At 40.7% G+C, this 20,779-nt stretch overlaps 1 protein-coding gene across 1 annotated transcript in view; it reads left to right on the plus strand.

Annotated features, from left to right (window-relative positions):
- The window catches only part of LOC128159904 (uncharacterized), a 123,315-nt gene that overhangs the window by 27,472 nt on the left and 75,064 nt on the right, over positions 1-20,779 (plus strand). The window contains exons 27-58 of the mRNA XM_052823128.1: positions 300-536; positions 1,019-3,421; positions 3,786-4,010; positions 4,202-4,970; positions 5,669-5,817; positions 6,242-6,415; positions 6,909-7,061; positions 7,232-7,830; positions 8,172-8,395; positions 8,806-8,984; positions 9,262-9,410; positions 9,825-10,016; positions 10,499-10,643; positions 10,860-11,000; positions 11,216-11,380; positions 11,823-12,008; positions 12,320-12,737; positions 13,015-13,337; positions 13,443-13,667; positions 13,942-14,109; positions 14,416-14,917; positions 15,052-15,193; positions 15,552-15,719; positions 16,039-16,267; positions 16,596-16,786; positions 17,076-17,178; positions 17,583-18,011; positions 18,155-18,733; positions 19,099-19,359; positions 19,736-19,897; positions 20,046-20,215; positions 20,488-20,691. Coding sequence (XP_052679088.1) covers positions 300-536; positions 1,019-3,421; positions 3,786-4,010; positions 4,202-4,970; positions 5,669-5,817; positions 6,242-6,415; positions 6,909-7,061; positions 7,232-7,830; positions 8,172-8,395; positions 8,806-8,984; positions 9,262-9,410; positions 9,825-10,016; positions 10,499-10,643; positions 10,860-11,000; positions 11,216-11,380; positions 11,823-12,008; positions 12,320-12,737; positions 13,015-13,337; positions 13,443-13,667; positions 13,942-14,109; positions 14,416-14,917; positions 15,052-15,193; positions 15,552-15,719; positions 16,039-16,267; positions 16,596-16,786; positions 17,076-17,178; positions 17,583-18,011; positions 18,155-18,733; positions 19,099-19,359; positions 19,736-19,897; positions 20,046-20,215; positions 20,488-20,691 — 10,364 coding nt within the window. The remainder of the gene's footprint in view (positions 1-299; positions 537-1,018; positions 3,422-3,785; positions 4,011-4,201; positions 4,971-5,668; positions 5,818-6,241; positions 6,416-6,908; positions 7,062-7,231; positions 7,831-8,171; positions 8,396-8,805; positions 8,985-9,261; positions 9,411-9,824; positions 10,017-10,498; positions 10,644-10,859; positions 11,001-11,215; positions 11,381-11,822; positions 12,009-12,319; positions 12,738-13,014; positions 13,338-13,442; positions 13,668-13,941; positions 14,110-14,415; positions 14,918-15,051; positions 15,194-15,551; positions 15,720-16,038; positions 16,268-16,595; positions 16,787-17,075; positions 17,179-17,582; positions 18,012-18,154; positions 18,734-19,098; positions 19,360-19,735; positions 19,898-20,045; positions 20,216-20,487; positions 20,692-20,779) is intronic.

A 20,779-nucleotide genomic window follows, 5' to 3' on the forward strand; every position in this document is an offset into this window, starting at 1 on the left:
CTCTCTACCTGTTCTCTATCTCTCTAGAAAAATAAACCTATGTAATCTTGATTGATATATACTAATCTATGAATGTGTTCAGTGAAAAAGTAGATTCTGATATTAATAGTTTTTTCACTGAATCATTAAAATAAAGTAAAAAATGTTTGTTATTGATACAGTGCATGGAAAGCAACTCTATGTAGAGGCAAAATCTGACAGAAATTGTCATTTGATAATTTTGTATGACAATCATAATGAATATTTTCATATGAGACGTGTAATTGTACTTTAAAGAAATAATCTCGCTTTGATTTTAGGCAATGATAAAGGTGGCTTGGCCTATGGAGACTTGTATGAGCCGGTGGTGTTTGGGAGTGCTGGTGGCAGTCAGACAGGTGGTGCCGGTGGCGGTCGGATCTGGCTTAATGTGACAGACACACTCCTACTGGACGGACTCCTCACTGCTAGTGGAGAGAACGGGGAGAGCTCCTCCGGTCAGGCTGGAGGGGGAGGAAGTGGTGGCAGTGTCTGGCTTCACTGTAACACAATCACAGGTAATGTAACATGTAATGTAACACCATCACAGGTAATGTACACATAATGTAACACCATCACAGGTAATGTAACACGTAATGTAACACCACCACAGGTAATGTAACATGTAATGTAACACCATCACAGGTAATGTGTAACACAATCAAAGGTAACACATTAAATACCTACAAACTATCCATTCATTGATTTGTCACTTCACATGAAATAAAAGTACTAATGTAATGGTAAGATTTTGTTTAAAAATATTATAACTTCTCATGTCCTTGTAAATATTGATGATAAGGTTCTGTTTAGGTACATGTATTCATCATTATTTATTTTAGTGAGATGTTTACAAACAGAACAGTATCAAAGCAAATCTGTAATAAATATGAAAATATTTTTATGATTCTACTGACAATATTTTAAATAATCAAGTACTCTTCAAAGTAAATTGTTTTGTGTTATATATGCCTTATGAAGATCTTTTGTCAATATACAGGCTATGGAATGATTCTGACTCGAGGAGGAAATGGTTCTCGATATAATAATGTCGGAGGAGGGGGAGGGGCGGGTGGTAGAATATCCATGTACTTCAGGCAGAACAAGACTTTCAGCGAGTTCCGCTACCTGTCAAACGGAGGCTGGCCGGGTCTGGTGAGCGAGATAAGTCGGAGTGAGAGCGGGGGGCCAGGCACAGTCTTCATATATCACACTGGCTACGATCACCGCACGCTGATTGTTGACAACAATGGAGCACCACTTCCTAATCAGAAGTACGTCAACTGGGAGGACAAAGAAAGAGATGGAGCTCGGGCCTGGATACTTCCTATCTCCGGTCTCAATGACTTTGCCTATGGGTCATATCAGTTCACCTTTGAGGAGTTGCAGATTTACGGCAATGCCCACCTGGCTTTTCATCCTCCCATTGTCCTTCCGTCTACTGATGTATATAACCCTGCTGCCGGTCCATCACAAGGGATCGGTCTTATGAATGGCTACAACCTGACTGTGTTCTTCAAGTACATGATTGGGGATAGAACTGGCTCAGTGCATATAGCAGGAGGACAGATCTTGGATTTAGAGAGGGACGAGATCGATTTGCCTTTTAACTGCTACGTGTACAGGGGAGGTTATCTGGGCCTTGCTGATATGACATTTGTCCATGGAGTCGAGATACACCTCAGTGGGGTGCTGGCTAACGTGGAGAACCTCACACTTCACCATGGTGGCTACCTCTGGCTCAAAGATGGGGGCCACACCCTGAGTGAGCCAGATAGCCAGTATATGTTTGAATTTGTCAGGATTCAAGATGAAGGAATAGTAAATGCCACCACAGATCCGGTGGAAGACGAGGGTATAACCTTCTTCACAAGATCCATTTCTGTGGAGGGAGGTGGAGTGCTCCACGGAACACACATGACTTTCCACACAGAGAATATAACAATCGATGCTGGAGGACTGATCACCTCAGAGGGCCTGGGCTACAGGTCTAATCACATATCAGTCTTGCATGACCGATTATCAGTCCATGGACCAGTGAACCCTGGTAGACCACCAAGCGCTGAAGGAGTGGGTGCAGGTGGGGGTCATGGTGGATCAGGGGGTCACAGTGGGGGCACCAATAGCAGGTCTGGATTTGCTTGCGGAAACATCTATGAGCCCGATCGGATTGGAAGCTCCGGAGGTTTTGGAGCTCAAGGAGCCCTAGGAGGATCAGGAGGGGGGCTGATGTGGATGAATGTGACAAACACTATCTATATTGATGGAGAACTGAGTGCTAGAGGTGGAGATGCTGATATGAAAGGTGGAGGAGGTGGATCAGGTGGGAGTATCTGGCTGTTCTGTCGAACCATCACAGGATATGGTAAGATCACCGCTCACGGGGGAGACGGAAGTAAGAGCAGCACCAGCCCCGGGGGTGGAGGGGCAGGGGGCAGGATCGCAATGTACTTCATGATCAATGAGACCTTCACCAGTTTTAGCTATGAAGCCTTTGGTGGGAAGGCTGGCAATGCAATAGTTTCTGAAAATGGAGGTGGAGGAACAGTCTTCATATACCACATGTGGGAAAATCACACCACACTCCTGATTGACAATGGAGGGAGAAAACCAAGAGACGAACTGAACGTCATCAAAGATTACAATAACTTGCAGACAGACAGTTGTAGAACCTGGATTCTGCCTGAGTCCGGTACTCACTACTTTGCAGGTGGTGGCTACAAGTACTACTTCAATGAGCTGCAGATCTACGGTGATGCCCACCTAGCCATTCTACCTGAGCCTGTTGGTACCCCGGTCGATGTGTTTTTCCTTTATATGATTGGAGACAGAAGTGGAACTGTGCATCTGTCAGATAAACAGGTGATGGACCTAGAGCGACCAGAGATAGACCTACCCTTTAGCGTGCGTGCATACGCTGGGTCTTACATTGGCTTGGCTCCCTTCACTATTATCCACGATGTCAGCATCTGGCTGCACGGATCCTTAGACCACGTGGAAAATATTACTCTGCATCACAATGGTCTGCTTTCATTGGAGTATGGAGGCCACACCGAGGGACTGGAGGCCAGTCATTTTGAGTTCAGGTTCGTGCGGATTCAGCATAATTCCACCATCTGGGCCATCACAGACCCGGTCACTGAGATAGGGATTAACTACAGGGTGGATCATACCATGTTCATAGAGGGTGGAGGGACATTCAGGGGGGCCAATGTTACCATTGAGGCCCACAATATCATCATTGACTGCAGGGGAACTCTGATAGCTGATGGCTTGGGTTACAGACCTAAGGACACACCCAGTGCCTTAGTCAACCTGGGAATTGGACAAACAGCACCAGGTGGTTCCTCAGGCGGAGGCCATGGTGGTACCAGTGGGCGTGGAGGAGGCACAGAGCTCACAGGTAGGGAGGGAACCTCTTATTTTAATGTTTATTGGTATTTAATATTTATGTTTACTGAGTATACATGTGTATATTTATTGAAAAATTTAACCTCTTTCAAAACTTTTGAAATTTGCCTTATCTGACCCAAGTACTATACAACCATGAACTAAAGTTTTGAAGATTGAATATTTTCAATACTCTCGATACTTTTCAATCAACAAGTGTATCACAAATTAAATATGATTTTCTCTGTCTATAAAGCTTTCTTGTTCATAAATGTCAGAAGTGCTGTTGTTTTGATAATGAAATAAAAACAAAACAAAAAAAAATTTAGAGAAGAAATATTTTTGTTATAAAAGTTCTTTTGGTTTTTTTTCTTTAGGACAGAGTTATGGACACCTATACCAGCCCTACGCCTTTGGGAGTGCTGGGGGTGGAGGGCAGGGTGTGGGGGGTGCAGGAGGGGGGATGCTATGGCTCAATGTTACAAACATGATAGAGATAGACGGAGAGCTGCGCAGTGATGGACAGGATGCTGTGGGGGACGGTGGAGGGGGTGGGTCCGGGGGAAGCATCTGGATGTACTGCCGAGTATTCAGGGGCCAAGGTAAGGGGTTATCCACCATATTTTATAGCTATAAAAAACATCATTACTTCGAAAATCATTAATTTTTGACAGAAAAAAAATGACTTGCACTATGAGATTCCAATAAAATCTTCAATTAAGACTTTAGGCTTTAAAGTTACTTTCTTTATTGCTCCAATTGAATTCTATAGCTAAGATTTTCTTGTTTTAAGGGAATGTTACGGCCAGTGGGGGAAATGGCAGACTGACAGGAGGGGGAGGGGCAGCAGGGAGGATCGCTATCTACTTCTACATCAATGACACTTACCTGGGGTCATACCGGGCTCATGGCGGCAAATCAGGGTCAGGGTCTAACTCAGAGCCCGGGGGCCCAGGCACAGTGTTCCTATACCACCAGGAATACAAGCACCGCACTCTGTACGTTAACAACGACAACCTGGTCAGCAATCATGTGAAAACCATCAGAGACTACTCCGAACTCTCCAAAGACAGCTTCAAAGCTTGGATCCACCCAGACGCCGGGAAACACTGGCTTGCTCTGGGTAACTTTGATTTCCGGTTCGAGGAACTGCAGATCTATGGCAATGCTCATATGGCTGTGCTACCTAAACCGGTCACTAAGGGAAGCAATCTACACTTCCTGCACATGATTGGAGATAGAACCGGATTCATCCATGTGGGACCAAATCAGGTTATGGACTTGAGGAGAACATTTTTGGACACCCCATTCAGCTCTTATGTGTATGAAGGTGGGTACCTAGGTCTGGCCCCTGACACTAATTTGGAGAAGGTTTTTGCCCATGTAGAAGGGACAGTCGATCACATCGTGAACCTGACCCTCATTGCTGGGGGAGAATTGAGGCTGTTCCTGACCGGATCCACCAACAGAAGGCCGCGACTGAACTACCACATCAACGGCACCACTGTTATAAAGGCGGCGTCTTCCATCAACTGTTCCAGTCCCAGGGCTCACAGCGAAAAGTAAGTATGATGGTCTTTGTCTTCCTGTCTTTCTTTTGTTCTTTCTTTCTTTCTTTCAATAGCATAATTTGTGAATGTTCTGAAATAACAAGTTGATCCCCTGGACACCCCTTATGCAGACCTGGTACTGTGGAACCATTAGATTTTGTGGTGGCTCAATTTTCGTGGTATTCATGGGTAGCCCTCCCCCACGAATTGACATCATTGATGAAAACAAATTTTGAAAGAGTTTGTTATCTTACTGATACTAAAAACCGACAAATCCAATGACATCTCCACGAATAAGAAAAAATCCCACAATCCGCAAAAATTGACCCCCACGAATTTAAATGATTCCACAGTATTGGATAAATATTTTTTTGGATCTGCAATTTACTTTTTCTTTTGTTCTCTTTTGTTTTCCACGATAACTCAACTTTCAAAAAACCAGAATAGGAAAAGATGAAAAAAGAGACATTATATTTTGACCTTAAAAGGTGAAGGTTAAAATTAATAAATGAACTACATGTATAGTACATGTAATAAGTTCAAAGGCAAATCATTAAAAATTTGTTAGATTGGTTATTAGTGTGGCCTGTCTTTTGGGTAGTCAATATAAATCATATTGTTAAGATACTTTTTATCTTGTTTTGTTGCATTTTGCAAGAAGTTCAATCATGTTTACGAAATAGAAATTACAAGGTAGTCCTGCATTGTAGGTACAACCTGGTTTTGAATACTGTGGTGGTAGAGGGCGGTGGAGCCATCAGAGGAAGCTACATCCACATCGAAGCCATGGACCTCACCATGGATGATGGAGGGGAAATAGACGTCAGCAATGGCGGTCATCCACCTGACCAGGGACAAAGTAAGACAATACTGTGGAATCATTAAATTTTGTGGGGGCCAATTTTCGTGGATGGCTAAAATTTTTAAAAAAGTTTGTTGGGACATAATTTCATGTATTCTCATATATCTACAAGTGGAAATATGACTTTATTACCCTAATATATTAATTCGTGGAGGATGTCATGGATGAAAGGTACCCATGAATTCCACGAAAATTGAGCCTTCACAAAATTTAATGATTCCACAGTACTATCCACATTAAAAATACTCAACTGTTCAAGTTATGGACTTGTACAAGTCGATTTGAAGAAATTCTAAACTGTTATCTAGTTTAATGATTAGGTAGCAGTTTGATCCAGATGTAACCACAAACTTGCAATGACAATTGCTTCCCTCATTATTCTTTGTTGGATTCTCTGAAGTATGGCATTTGTAAATTGTAGGTCCAGGCGTTTGGCACAGACTTGGAGCCAGTGGGGCCTCCCACGGGGGTTTAGGAGGTGCAGGTGCCTGTGGTGGGTTTGTGACGTGTCGACTGAAACGGAACCTTCCCTATGGTAGTGTCTACATCCCTGCTGCGTTTGGTAGTGGGGGATCGGGACCCCTTGGAGGATCAGGTCAGTGGTTACACAGTGAATTAACGTACCAGGATTTTGGTAAGCAATGAATGAAGTATATAGAATATGCCAACCAGTTTATTTCACTGAGGTTCTTTCATACACTGCAGGTTGTATATTATTGTACATGTATCATGTTCATGCAACACTCGGCAAAAGCTGAACTTAAGGAAGATACTTTTGGGGGCTGCAAATGGTTGTCTTTTGACTCTTCAAAAAAGCTATCTAAAATAAAAACAGTTATGCATTGCTATCTCCTCAGTTTGAATTGAGAATATGCCTCTCAAAAAGTGTCAATATCTTTATTTAAACAAACTTCTTGAATGAAATTTGCCTCTGGACCATTTCCTGATGCAAGGGAAAATATTCTGATATAGGTACTACATGTTTTATACATCATAAGTATTAGATTTTGGGCAATAAGAATAATTAGTTTCATTTTATGTCAGTGTCAAATACAAAAGAGGCACAGAGAATTATTTTGTTGTTGTAGGCGGTGGAATCCTGGAACTGAACATTGACCACACCCTGACGGTGGATGGTTACATCAAAGCCAACAGTGAGAATGTGCGGGGTGTGACTAACTGGTACTCAGCCAGTGGGGGGTCAGGAGGCAGTATACACATCACCACGGTCAACTATACAGGTCAGGGAAGATTGACATTATATCTCTGATTGAGACTGTTGTACATGTACATAAGTTTAAAACCGATAAAGTGGGAATTGGTCATGAAAAGATAAAAGTTTAGCTGATGCTGTTCCTTTTGGCAATGCCTATGAATTTTCAGGTGAATTAATAATGATCATGAATTACAGGAAGTCATACAGGAGCAATCCAGGCCTATGGAGGAATGGCCGATCCCAGCGTGGGGGGTGGGGGTTCTGGAGGTCGCATCGCTCTCTACCAGTCCTCCCATCACACAATCCCTCCGTACAGGGGTGTGTACAATGTACATGGGGGACAGGGAAACCCCACAACGGGGGCAGAACCTGGGGCGTCAGGAACAGTGTATATCGAGGACCCAATCACGGGAGTCAGTTCTCTGCTTGTGGATAACAATGGACGGAAACAGAGGGCCGAGAAGTCGGAGATTCCTAACGACGGCCGGAGGTTGGATCTTGGAACTGACGAGGCAGGGTATCACCGCGGTTCATCCTTCATGTCTCGTGCAGGCCACAGGATCCAGTCATCAGTGGCTACTTATGTTTCAATTCCATACCGTAACTGTGAGAACTATGACTCTTCTTCCCATGTACTGATGAATCTGTTTGACCAGACACTTGCGGCAGAGAAACACCAGTATTACACGGCTGACTCGGGGTCGGCTACCATCACCATAAGACTTGCCAACAACATCACTTTTGTCAACCATCTCAAGATCTATCCTGAATCTAGATTCCCAACAAAGTTCAAGGTATTACATGTTTTATTTGCTTCTGAATTTCCATAATGAAGGAAATCTAAGCTGAGCTGCCTATTTCTTACATTACATTTGTACCAGTACCTAATTCTGCAATTCCAACATCTTGCATCGAATCATGAGTCAGAATGTAAAATTGGGAATGCCAAATTTTGCTATAATTTCATATAATTTACAAATATCAGAAAAATAATTGCAATTTAAAAAATCTGCAAGGGGTATTTCTCGCGATTTTATGCAATTCCATGCATTTAATTACTAATCTACTGTAAATAAAAGGACTTAAATCCAGTATTAAAGATAATTTAAATTTCTGACTTTTTTTTTAACCCCAGGTAACTGGTTACTATGGTCCCGTTCCCTTCGTTGTGACCCCAGGTTACGTATACCCCCGCAGTCCCATCCTCCAGGGGTCATACCTCCGCCTCCCTGTGATGCGGAGAGCCACCTCCTTTGTTATTGAGATGGTCACCACCAGCCCCAGTAGGTGGTCCTGCTGGAACCGAGCCAGTCTGTCAGAGATTGAAATCTTCGCAGATGGGCAGAACGAGGAAGACAGGTATGGTCATTTCTGTGAAGTCTGAAGATGTTAACTAACAAAGTCTTTATAGTCTTAAAGATTTCATTTCTTGTAACCTCATTATAAAAAATAAAAGTTTTAACATATTATTGAGATGAATCTTTCCCCCATCCTTGATATCATAATTATCTTATTTGCCTTTACATGTACAATGTTTATGTTTTGAGTGGGTATATTCACCCTAAAAATGTTGTAGATCTATACATGTATTGTCATCTTCCTCATACATGTATTTTGGTCTTTTCGAAAACTTTTTGTTATTTTTATCATAAAGCTTAAAGTTATCAGAAAAGAGATGCATGTTTTACCAAATTGTATGAACTTAAATTGAATAAAAGAAAAATGTATGAATCAGTGATTTCAAATTACAATTATTTTTGCCATCTCAGATATCGGTATCTTGAACTGAATGGAGCGAGTACATGGGCCTTCACCGAGTCTGCCCACCCAGACTACTGCCTGTCCAGACTGACCATACAGGGGGGTGCCCACCTAGCCTTCCTGTCCCACACCAGCCTCACGACCCCCGTACAGGTCTACTCAGGCAGGGTGGTCAGTGACAAAACAGGTCGGGGGAAATATGTTTGATAGATAGTATTTGTATTTAGCTGTCCTGTATAAGTTAATTCTAACCATGTATCATATATGCTTTAATTTTTTATAGTGTTATATATTAGATTTTTTTTTTATTCTAAGGCTTTTAAGTTATAAGACTAACAATTTTTTCAAATATCTTTAAACTCATTGAGAATAAAAAAAATATGTCTTCAAAGAATTTTGAGAATAAGAAATACTTGATGTATATCATTTCAAATAAAAATAAATTTGAATTATATTAATGGTAGGTTGGATTCATGTGGGGTACGCCCAGAAGTTGACGGTGAATCAGACGGATGCCGATGTTCCGTTCAATGCCCACGTGTATGAGGGGGGACAGGCAGTGTATCCTCCCCGCACATTCTTCTATAAAACCCAACTCCACAACTCAGGGGAGGTAAAGTTATACATGAGGATATAATTCTTTTTTATTTAGAATCCTTAATTGGGAAATGTGAACAATAATTTTTTTTATCTTTTAAATTAATTTGGATCAAGCACATTATTCTGTACTTGGATTGAAGGAAAGTTGCATATGAATACTTTTGGAAATATTTTGTGCTGTGGCATTATAAAAATTTGTGGTGGCTCAATTTTTATGAACTCTTGGATCTCCCTTTATTCATAATTCATTAAATAATGAATTATCAAAAACATAATAAATTGTACATAATCAATTAATTGTACAGACTACAAAATTATATCAGGAAAAATTGATCACAATTCATGGAATCCTACCCACCTCCCCCTCCCCCAATTGTTTTTAAATGATTCCACAGTTTTGTTTTTTTTTGCATCCATGTTCTATTAGGTCACTGGTATAGAGGATATATATGTGTTTGATGGGGGGGTTGTCACCGTGGACACCAATGGTAGCATAGGAACAGCCAATCAGAAAGCCCACATCTCTCTGAAGTCGCTCCATGTCCAGGACAAGGGGACGTTCCAAATGAAGACCTATACCCCACAGAACCAGTTCACAATGGTCGCCACAAATATCACTGTAAGTCAGATAGAAAGAAGATAAGGATTCATGCCTTCTTCACTCATTTTTATAGTACTTATCTTTGGAATATCAAAAACTCAAGATACAGTATTTGGTGACATGACAATATTTACATTTATTGCATCAATAATTAATAACTTACAAATCTATCGTCTAATAATATAATACAACTTGGTTTAAACATTGTAAACAAAAAAAAAAAAAGATTTTCAAATTAAGATGCAAGAGAAAAGTTATTTTTCAACTTTTCTAACTAACTAAAATGAAATAATGTTTTTTTATGAAAGTTAATTATAGTTCCAAGTTTTATTTTTGCTATGAGAGAGAGAGAGAGATGGATGGACAGACAGACAGATAGATGACTGAACAGAATTTTTTTAGCGCCCTTACCATTGTGAACATCAGAATATTGCCCTGAATGATATGTATAGACGTACAGATAAAGTACTAGTTCTTGTGTGATGGATTGTGGGTTGTAGGTTTACGGTGGAGGACATTTCTGGATCAACTCCGGGATCCAGATCCAGACCCACCACCTCCTGGCCGTGTTCTCTGGGGGACTCATCAACCTGGACGGCTCTGGGTACAGGGACCACAGTCTCAGCCATCCATGTTACGGCACAGGTCTGTAGATACAACTGCCATCATCAGTAGGGTTTTTAAATACCCATAATTTTCATTAAAACTGGATCTTACACATAGTTTCTTGCAACTGTTAGAAATAATGCAATAAAGCAATGGCGAACAATCTAAAAGATATCATGATGGTCATTCATGAAAGACTTACCTGAATGTGTGAAGTATTTTGTATTGAATTCCGTGTATATTTGTGTTGTTAAGGTGATTTGGTAGGAGGCAGTGGTGCTGGTCACGGTGGTTCCGGAGGTAGGGCGGCCTCCAGTCAGACGGTGGGGCTGGGCTACGACTCCATGTACACCCCCACAACCTACGGCTGTCCAGGAGGCTATGGAAAGCTTAGGGGTAAGTGTAACACAAAACACTAAAATACTGTTTCTCCAGTTTACTTGACAAGATATAATTGGATAGACAATTGGCAAAATGTTAAAACCTATGGGTAACTTTTAAATTTTTACTGTTTTATTTTAGGAATGTATAGTTTCTTTCAATTGTTAAATAGTTTAATTCTAATCAATATCTACCAGTTACCATAGGGTTTTTATTTATTTTTATTTCAGACCACCTGTTCTTTGGAGATGAACCGTACGGTAATGAAGTTGTAGACGGTATCATTGGTGGTAGTGGTGGTGGTCGTATCGCCATCAGAAGCCGCCATGTGGACATTGATGGGGAGATTTCAGTGGACGGTAACCCTCCAGATAGCAGGACAGGGCAGGGAGCAGGTGTGTATACAGGGAGGGAGGGGGGTATATCAGATGATAATAGATTTATCTCAGAGGTAGATTACTAAATTAAGGGCAATGTACAAGTATGTCAATATAAGACTGTAAGTGTGAAAGTTTCTTAAGTTGGAATCTAAAAACATGTCTATGGTTTGCAAAATACACATAATCTTGTGCATTCAATTTTTATCACTTTTAAACCGATTCTTTGAAAAACAACAAGAATAATGTGTATTATGAATGGTGTCTGAATTATCTTAATTTGTGGTATATTCTGGCTGCTTAAGAAATTCACCGCATTTCTGCAGTGTCGTAATCACATCATCAGCTGACATTTCATGTGATTCTGCATTATTGACAATGGCACTTACAAGGTCACTGACAATGATATGAATATGAACCTATTACTGACAGTTAACTTATTGACCTCTGTACTTGATAGGTGGTGGATCGGGAGGGAGTATCTGGATCGTGTGTGAGGAGATAGTTGGACACGGTCTGCTGACCGCCATAGGGGGTGAAGGAAACAAGGACAGCACAGTACAGGGGGGTGGGGGCGCTGGAGGAAGGATCTCCATACAGAGCAGGAACATCAACAAACTCAACATCACCCTGCAGGCTTACGGAGGTGTGTTCTCTCAATACTGCACTGAATTGAAAAAATTGTAACTCCCAATTGACGTTATTTTTGTGTACTTTAAATTTAAAATTTCACCAAAGGTTTAAATAAAAGTTCCTTTTATAATGGATGATGAAAATCATTAAAAGTTCATAAGATGTCTTTTTTGAATATCAGTACAATACTTGCTTTAGCCTTAGTGCTTGAACTTGTACAAATTGATATTTATGATATTTAAGATTAATAGAATAATCAAAAAGAAAATTTTCAACTGTGTTAGAGTATGAGATACACATTTTATAATATTTGTAATCTGTCAGGCACCAGTACGTTGGAGACTGGGGGAGCAGGGACAGTCTATGTGGAACTCTCCAACTCTAGCGGCACCATCCTCCACAGAAAAATCTACGTGGACAACAATGGCCACCCGTACCCCAGAAGTAGTGACCTCACTCAGGGGAGCCTCAGAAACCTGCTCAACGGCTCCTACGATGACATCAGTGAAGTGGGTGGAGTCACTTGGCTGTACCACAACGACACAGAGTACTTTTTCAACACCATGACGATATCGGGCAATGCCCATGTGGCTATTTTAAGCAACACATCCAGTCAGGATATCAATATCTATGGAATCAAGTTGTACGGAGATAGGTCTGGGGTGCTCCACTGCGGCAGGAGACAGAGATATGGATTCGAGGACATTGATATCTACATGCCTGTTAACATCATGGCCTACAGGTCTGATCCTATTTTTTATTACATTTAATGGAGCATTTCAATTAATGGTCAAAATCATGTTCTTCTTAGAATTTACAATTTTGAAATCTGTTCAATTCATAGCAGATTTATGCTAAAAGTTTATGCTTTGTCTCTTTAAAATTCAGAATTGTCTTTTACGTTTTTTTAAATGAATCAAATTTATGTAATAAATCTGTAATGCTGAAGAGATACTTTGTATGGCGTAGCATATTCACAAATCAGAAACTAATTCTGTTGATGGTTTTATCAAAAATAGATACAGCACTCTGGAAATCCCTCGCAGAATAACCATGCGAGATGTGTGGGCGGAGCTTAATGCTACGCTTATTGGAATTGATGAGGTCGTGGTAGAAAACAATGGCGAGTTGTACATCTGGTCTTACGCCAACACCATCGGTTTCCCAGAAGGCACCATCAATGTCACCAACATCACCATCAGAGCGGGCGGAAAGTTTGAACCCCTGACGGCAGAGAAGCGAATGAGACTTGAAGTGGTCAGGGTGATCGTCAATGGAAAGGGTTACCTGCGTACCAACAACCTTGAACTTCATTCTACAAATGTGACCATTGATCTCTCAGGTTAAAAAATTGGTTCATCAAGCTTTGTTTCATGATTACAATGACAAAGTCATAATTAGTTTTTATTGATGGCCTATATTTGTAAGGAGTGTGATTGTTTTCCAGGGGATTTCCATGCAGACTTTACAGGGTACACCAGCAGCAGTGGACCTGGGGCTGGTCTCCCACAGACACAACAGCTCGGGGGGTCAGGCGCAGGTCACGGGGGTAGAGGGGGCAGGTCCAAGTGGGCCTACTACTCTGCCTACTCCTACGACTCTCTGTACCTCCCTGATCAGATGGGGTCTGGGGGAGGCACCGGCAAGGACGGGCAAGGAGGAAGGGGAGGAGGTGAGTAGCACACAGGAAAAGGGGGGGGGGGTGTGTGAAAAGTTTTAGAAAGATGGATACAAAACTGAGTTATATCACTACATTTAAGAAATATAATAAAAAATTTTAAACTTATGATATAATGTTTTGGAAATCAATATCACATCTACTGTCTAATTCTTCTTTATTTATTAATAAGTGGTGAATAAATTATAATGATAGGTTTATTAAAATCAATGTAATGTTGCTTTTTGTGTGCCATAGGAGAATATATGTAAAGTTTGATGGCTTGTAGGAGTCATCCACATGTATATTTCTGATGAACTTCGAGTAGAAGGTCGTCTCCATGCCAACGGTGAATCTGGGGGTGGATGGACGGGAGGCGGTGGATCAGGGGGGAGTATTCTGGTCTACGTTAGTCACTTGGATGGAGAGGGAAGCATTGAAGCCACAGGGGGCAGGGGTGAGTATACAGGATGGAAAAATCTGATAAAGTATTTTTAAAAATCATCTGAAGGTGCTGATCTTGTGGAAGAAGCTTACATATATATATTTGTGTGTAATTGGATAAGAGTTCAAATATTGAGTATCTGGCCATCAAAGTGAGTTGAACATCTCCTGATGGAATTCAAAATTACCTTATATCAGATATTTACTAACAGTAATAATATGCATCCAGATGTATACTTTTGTAATCTGGATTGCAAGATAGAATTCATCAAGCTTTTAATATTTTTTCATTAACACTAATAAAATTATCTTTATACAGGAGCATCCAGTAATGGTGGAGGAGGTGCCGGTGGTAGAATCGCCATCTACCACTCCAGAGAACACCACTACACTGGTCAGTTTCTGATCCACGGAGGATACGGCTCCCAGGTCTATGGTGGAGCAGGAACCGTCTATCTCAACGACAGCTCAGTCTCAAATCTCAGCAACATCTCATCCCTGATCTCACCTAGAACCAGACTGATTGTAGACAATGGAGGATTTAGCCGCAGTGAGAGAATCAGGGAGGTGGAGAAGCTTTCTCTGTATGCTCCACATTCAGGAAGCTCCACTTCCTACACTGCCTACCACCCTTTCCAGTTCAGTGTGGACAGGGCCATGTCGACTAGTTCTTACCCACTGAATAGACTGACTGATGGCTCTCCCAATTCCTTTTTCGTTGTCAGTGCAAAGGAATCCACTCTTACTGTGACAGTCCCAGACAACAGTTTTTTGGATCATCTGAAAGTTTTCCCCTTTTGTGATAACTACTGGTCCTCTGGGTAAAATTTTTGGCGCCTCTTTTGCATTTGCATGTACAATATTTTAAAATCTTTTTCAGGAAACAAATACTTCTTTTTGAAGATCAATGGCTAAAAATCAATGGCTGTGTATTTCTTTATTCTTTTTTCAACAGACGGATTTCACTGGTATCATACTATCAGGTGGTGGCTTTCTACAATGGTACAGAAAAAGACCTGACAGGGGGATTTGTGACCACAGAGAAATGTCAGACTGGGCAGTATGGGAAGGTCAGGGTCAATCAACTTGTAGATCAGGTAAGTTGAAGGGTTAAATGATGTAGGTACTAATGCATTTACATGCAGTTAAGATATTGTTAATATTTCATATTACATATTTTGAATGTGAATATACTGGTGGAATATAAATCCACCTGTTTCTTGCTTAAAGTGAAGGAAAGCCACACAAAATCAAGTTAGATGGCAGTACATGTAAGTAAATGTATAGTAAATTTACATGGAGTCGATGGAGGTAAATCCACATGGTTTCCTGTAATCTGGAGGTGTATTTGTATAGAGTCATGGAGTCTTGTCAGATGGAGGTTAATCTATGTGAAAATGCTTGAAACTAACACACAAATTATGCATTAATTTATCACCAGCAATATCTTTACAGTTGAGGATTTTTCTGCGTGGAGTGGGCAGTGTGTCAGGGTTGGGGGAGATAGAGTTTTACATCAGAGAAGATCCGGACTCCACGGCACAGACCCCCTACACCAACTCCCCAACCGCAGCGGTCATCATTCATCCGACGGACCAGAGGACGGTGTATGAGTTCACTAAGGTACTAAACTCTTGGGTTTTAAACCACTTAATTAATATATTATATTATTAGGCCATATTTATCATTTTAAAAGGAGAAATAGATGAAGCTAGCATAACCATTGGTATTCTCAGGAACCAATGTATTTTTTTCTTGATTAACTTACACTCTAATAATTCATGGAAATAAATTATATGAGTTATTATATGATATTTTGATAGTATAAATATTCCATGCTGTATAGTTTTGGGACATATACAGGTAATTTACTTACAATCTATGTATGAGATACTTAATATTCAATGCCTCATTTGATCCTGCATTGTATAATTTTTTTCAGCTGGAAATCAAAGGTGGAGCTGCTTTGGACATGGAAGGGGAAGATGTCAAGGTCGTAGCTCATCAGGTTGCCGGGGACAACACAGGTCGTGCTGTGGTTCATCGCACACAATCTTTCAACCTCACCCAGGATAGAGCGCTGATGGAGTTTGCTGTCGTTTCTCAGAGGGAGTCCTTTGTACAACTTCCTCCAAAGACCGACTGCAGAAAAATTGATTTCATCATTAAAGGTTGGTGTCTGAAAGAAGAAAAAATGGAAAAATACACACTTGTCCATCAAATTTTCAGAAATTGCAGTGGCAAAGAATGCTGAAAGTTTTGTTGAATATGTGAATTTTGATTATATTACCTAAAATGAATGTGAAAAATCTGATGTTTTAGAGAGGTATGAATTTTGTAAGAATACTGGTATCTCCCAATAATGTATTGTTTTTTATTCAGTTTTGCTAGTTGTGTATACAAAGTTTAATTTGAATAATTAAAATTCTCTAAAAATTGTATGAAACATGAAATTTTTTTGAAAAATGTCCATATTTCATCCATTCCTCTATTTTACAGGCCCCTTTGCCACAATGGACAACCTGACAGTGAATGCTCTCTGTAATTTTACGATCGATCACCACCGCCCAATGGTGAACCGTATCGACAGACTGGACATCAAGACGTTTGGTCACATGTTAGTGGTCACTGACAGGGAGGCCACCACAACACTCCAGGGAACCACCCTCACTGTCAGAAGTGGGGCTTCGGTGGGGACCAATTTCTCAAAGTTTTTAAATCATCTAATCATGTGATATTCATTAAGTTTTTGATATTACTGCTATACTGTTAATGTTGACTTGTAACTTTACCATCTTTTAAAGTAAGAAATTTAGAAGGCTTAAGATCTCAACCAGTGAAAGTTGTTGAGGAATTGTGTGTTATAAAGTATCAAATACAAGGTTCACCAACCAGAAGCAGGTTTTCTAGTGGTACACTGTACAAATATAAGGTTTAATGTCTAACTTTTTTTTTATCTCTCTGACTTTATTATTTCAGCTCCTGTCCAATGACCTTGACCTGAAGTATGTGAACATCACTGTGGAGCCCTATGGAGTTCTCAGCTCTGACAGAGGGGTGCCAGAGTTTGAGGCAACCAAAGGTGATGTATGCCCAAAACCATAATTTGTAGAAAGCTCAAAACACCAAGAATTGTACTGAGTTATGCTTATACATTACGGAAAACAATTATAACTCATGTGTTAAATAAAAAAACTCATGACTGCATGATCTTACTAGATTTTCTTAAATGAATGAAAAGTGTAATGTTTGTGTTTTAAAGTATGATGTATCTAATTATATGTTGAACAATTTAACTTAATAAAAATATGCAAAATATATTTTAGTGATTTACAGTACACTGAAAACTAATTTTTAGTTAAATTTAAAGAGAAAAACTTGACATTGTACAATTCATACAGTCATAATTGTTCGTTTCGGCAGTGCTTGCTAATGGAGTCTTTCTAGTGATAAAGTTTTACATTTGTGTGTTTTTTTCTTTCACAGGGCCTGGTTATGGAGTTGGTAGTCGCAGTGGTTCCTCTGGTGGAGGTCATGCGGGTAATGGTGGACAGGGTCAAGGACAAACAGACGTAGGGTCAGGTCATGGGTCATATCTCTATCCACAATCCTTCGGCAAGAATGGAGGACATGCCTTCTTTCCACACCAAGGAGGGAAAGGAGGTGGACGGATGCTACTGAACGTCAGCCATACGCTGACTGTCGATGGTCAGCTGACAGCAAGGGGAGGGAACTCAGAGTCAGTACAGGCTGGAGGTGGTAGTGGTGGCAGCATCATGATCCACACCTATACAGTGGATGGAGATGGACTTGTCTCTGTGGCAGGCGGTAGTGGTCATGCCCAGAGTGCACCACATGGTGGTGGTGGTGGCGGGGGGAGAATGGCTCTCTACTATCATTACAATTTCTTTGTAGGTAAGGTAACATTATAAAATCTATTTTTAACTTTTTGTCATATTTTAGATATATGAGAAGTGATTTGAATGGTAACCTTGGAAAAACATTGTCAAACAAAAATTTCATTTAATGTTTAACTTACAAATAAATAATGTACACAGGAACTCTAAGAGGAGAAGGGGGACCAGGTGGGACACAGGCGGAACCGGGGGGCCCTGGTACCATATACCTGTATAAACTCCCACTCCTAGACAGCAGTGGGAAAGTTCCAGCTGGCTTCATCACCAACAGAACTCTCCACGTGGATAACCAGAACCAGGGACCAAGAGACCCCTTCAGGAACCTCACCTCTGCCTACACCAGGTATAACCAGAGCAGTGCCATGACCTGGCTGATCCCTTCGGGGTACCCTTCCTTTGTACCTGAGATCCAGTCAACAACAGAAATCACACTGGATGAACTGCAGATTTACAGACAGGCACAGCTAGCCATTCTAAACCCGAGCAACCCTACCCAGAGAATCAACATTTCTGTGGTCATGATCGAGGGAGATAGGAGTGGACACCTGCATGTTGGCTTTAACCAGTCTCTGTGGATCGGGAGTGGTCAGATTCCGAACCATCTGTCTCTGTACCACGGAGCAGATACCACCCTCCAGGGAGAGTTGAGGGTCGCCGGGGTCAATGTCATGGTGGAGGGAGTGGTCAACAATGTGGAAAATCTGACCGTTGTGGATGGAGGTACAGTAAACACATTAAATTTGACTGTATATTTTAGCAAGCATTTGTTTAACGAAAAAGCAGCTTCCTCTAAATAAAGTATATCACTGAATTTCATGCATTGTATGTAAATAGGTATTTTAAATATATACCCTTAATCTAATCTACACTAGTCTGTTGAAAATTCAATTTCTACCAAATATTGTATCGGTATCCACTAAATAAGATGCGTTAACTCTTTAGTAAATTCTGTCAGGTTTCTTTTATTGGAATCTTATAATCGTGACAGTTATTCCAATGGATATGGTAATTTGTCAGTTTTATTCATAACTTTGTTTTTTTAGGGGAATTTGAACTGACAACATTTTATGACAATTATTTTGTAGGTACTTTGAGGGTTTATGAAATGATGAACACAAACTTCAGAAGAGTGGATGAAATCAAGTTCCTCGCCCTGGATATCCGCAATCGTGGGAACCTGACCATGAACAATGGAGAGGAGGATCATGTGTTGACAGGGCAGAATTTACGTGTGTATCCAGGGGGGTCACTGAAGGCCAAAAGGTTAAAGGTCAATGCTAAAACAATGATCATAGATGTTCTGGGAGAGGTAGATGCCGATGATATGGGATACTGCTCAGATAAAGGTATTGCTGCATTAAGCCAGTCTATAATTTATGGAAGAATTCATGATTTGTAAAACTCTCCTATAACTCTATTAATTGAGTAATCCTTTATGCATCCAAAATCTTCAAGACAACATTTTGTTGCTTTCATGGTAGCTATAATGAATGAAGCAGTTATCAACATCAAAACAGAAACATAGTTTAGGCAAAATAGAAATCGTATATTTTGATTACAAGAGTTATAAATAGAAAATTATAGCCTGGAATCTTATGTTTGATTACCAATATCATTTGCTATCCACAATGGCTTCTCTAAATCATATCGACAAGAAGTAATTATTTTAAAATAGCCATTATAGTGATAAGCAATAACCATTATTCAAATTGTTTTCCCCAGGGCCTGGTAAGGGATACACCATTGGTCAGTATGGTACAGGGGGTAGTTATGGAGGGGAGGGTGGGGCTGAGAGTGCCTCCCATCCCGCCTCTCCAGCGTACGGGTCATTCAGCAAGCCCTCAGACTTTGGCAGTGGAGGAGGAACAGGAAATGGATATAAAGGTACTCTTTTCAGCATTGATGTCAAAGATATTTACCTAATAAAGAAAACAACACAAATAAAAGTGAAGGGTAAACTCAGCACAGATTAACTGTAGAGTTAAAAAGGCCAGGTTGGGTTGTGACCATCAACATTTGTATCCATGTGTAGGTGGTTGTGGTGGTGGAATCTTGACCTTTAACCTCTCTGAGGAAATGAAGGTGGATGGTGTTCTGAGAGCCAGTGGGCAGGCTGCGGCTCACTCGGGGTTCTCCAGTGGTGGATCAGGAGGAAGCATTTATATCACCACCTACCACTTCGATGGTTCTGGCCAGGTCCAGGTAGATAAGAGCATTCATTTGTATGATGTGTAAACAACTTTTACTAAGATGGTAAATTTTCATTGGATTTTCTAGAGATAATGTAAATGGGTATAAGTTGAATGAACAAATAATCTGCAAATCATAGTCCCAACAACATATAATGATTCCAACAAAATATGATCAGTCAATTGATTTATAGACACTTTTTAATACTTATGAAGAAAATCAACAACATGGCAATGCTTTGATACCTTTAGATGATGTAATTATACAACATTGGTTTGCTGTAGGTGATGGGAGGTTCTGGTCGTAATGGAGGAGGGGGTGGTCGTGTGGGAATCGTGTACAACATCACCAGCTACACTGGGGAGTTCCGCTCTAACGGTGGGATGGGCACCCTGGGAGAGAATGGGGCCGCAGGGACAGTGTACCTCAACAATGTCCAGTCCCAGCCGGAGAGGAAACTGGTCATCTACAACCAGGGAGGATCAGGGGTATGTTTGAGGAGGGGTCAACAACGCCTGGGGGACATCTCTAGTTCTTCCAGTTCTCTTACAATTTCTTTGTCTATTATTCATTCAA

The sequence above is a fragment of the Crassostrea angulata genome, chromosome 8 (assembly GCF_025612915.1).
Source record: "Crassostrea angulata isolate pt1a10 chromosome 8, ASM2561291v2, whole genome shotgun sequence".
Taxonomy (NCBI): domain Eukaryota; kingdom Metazoa; phylum Mollusca; class Bivalvia; order Ostreida; family Ostreidae; genus Magallana; species Magallana angulata.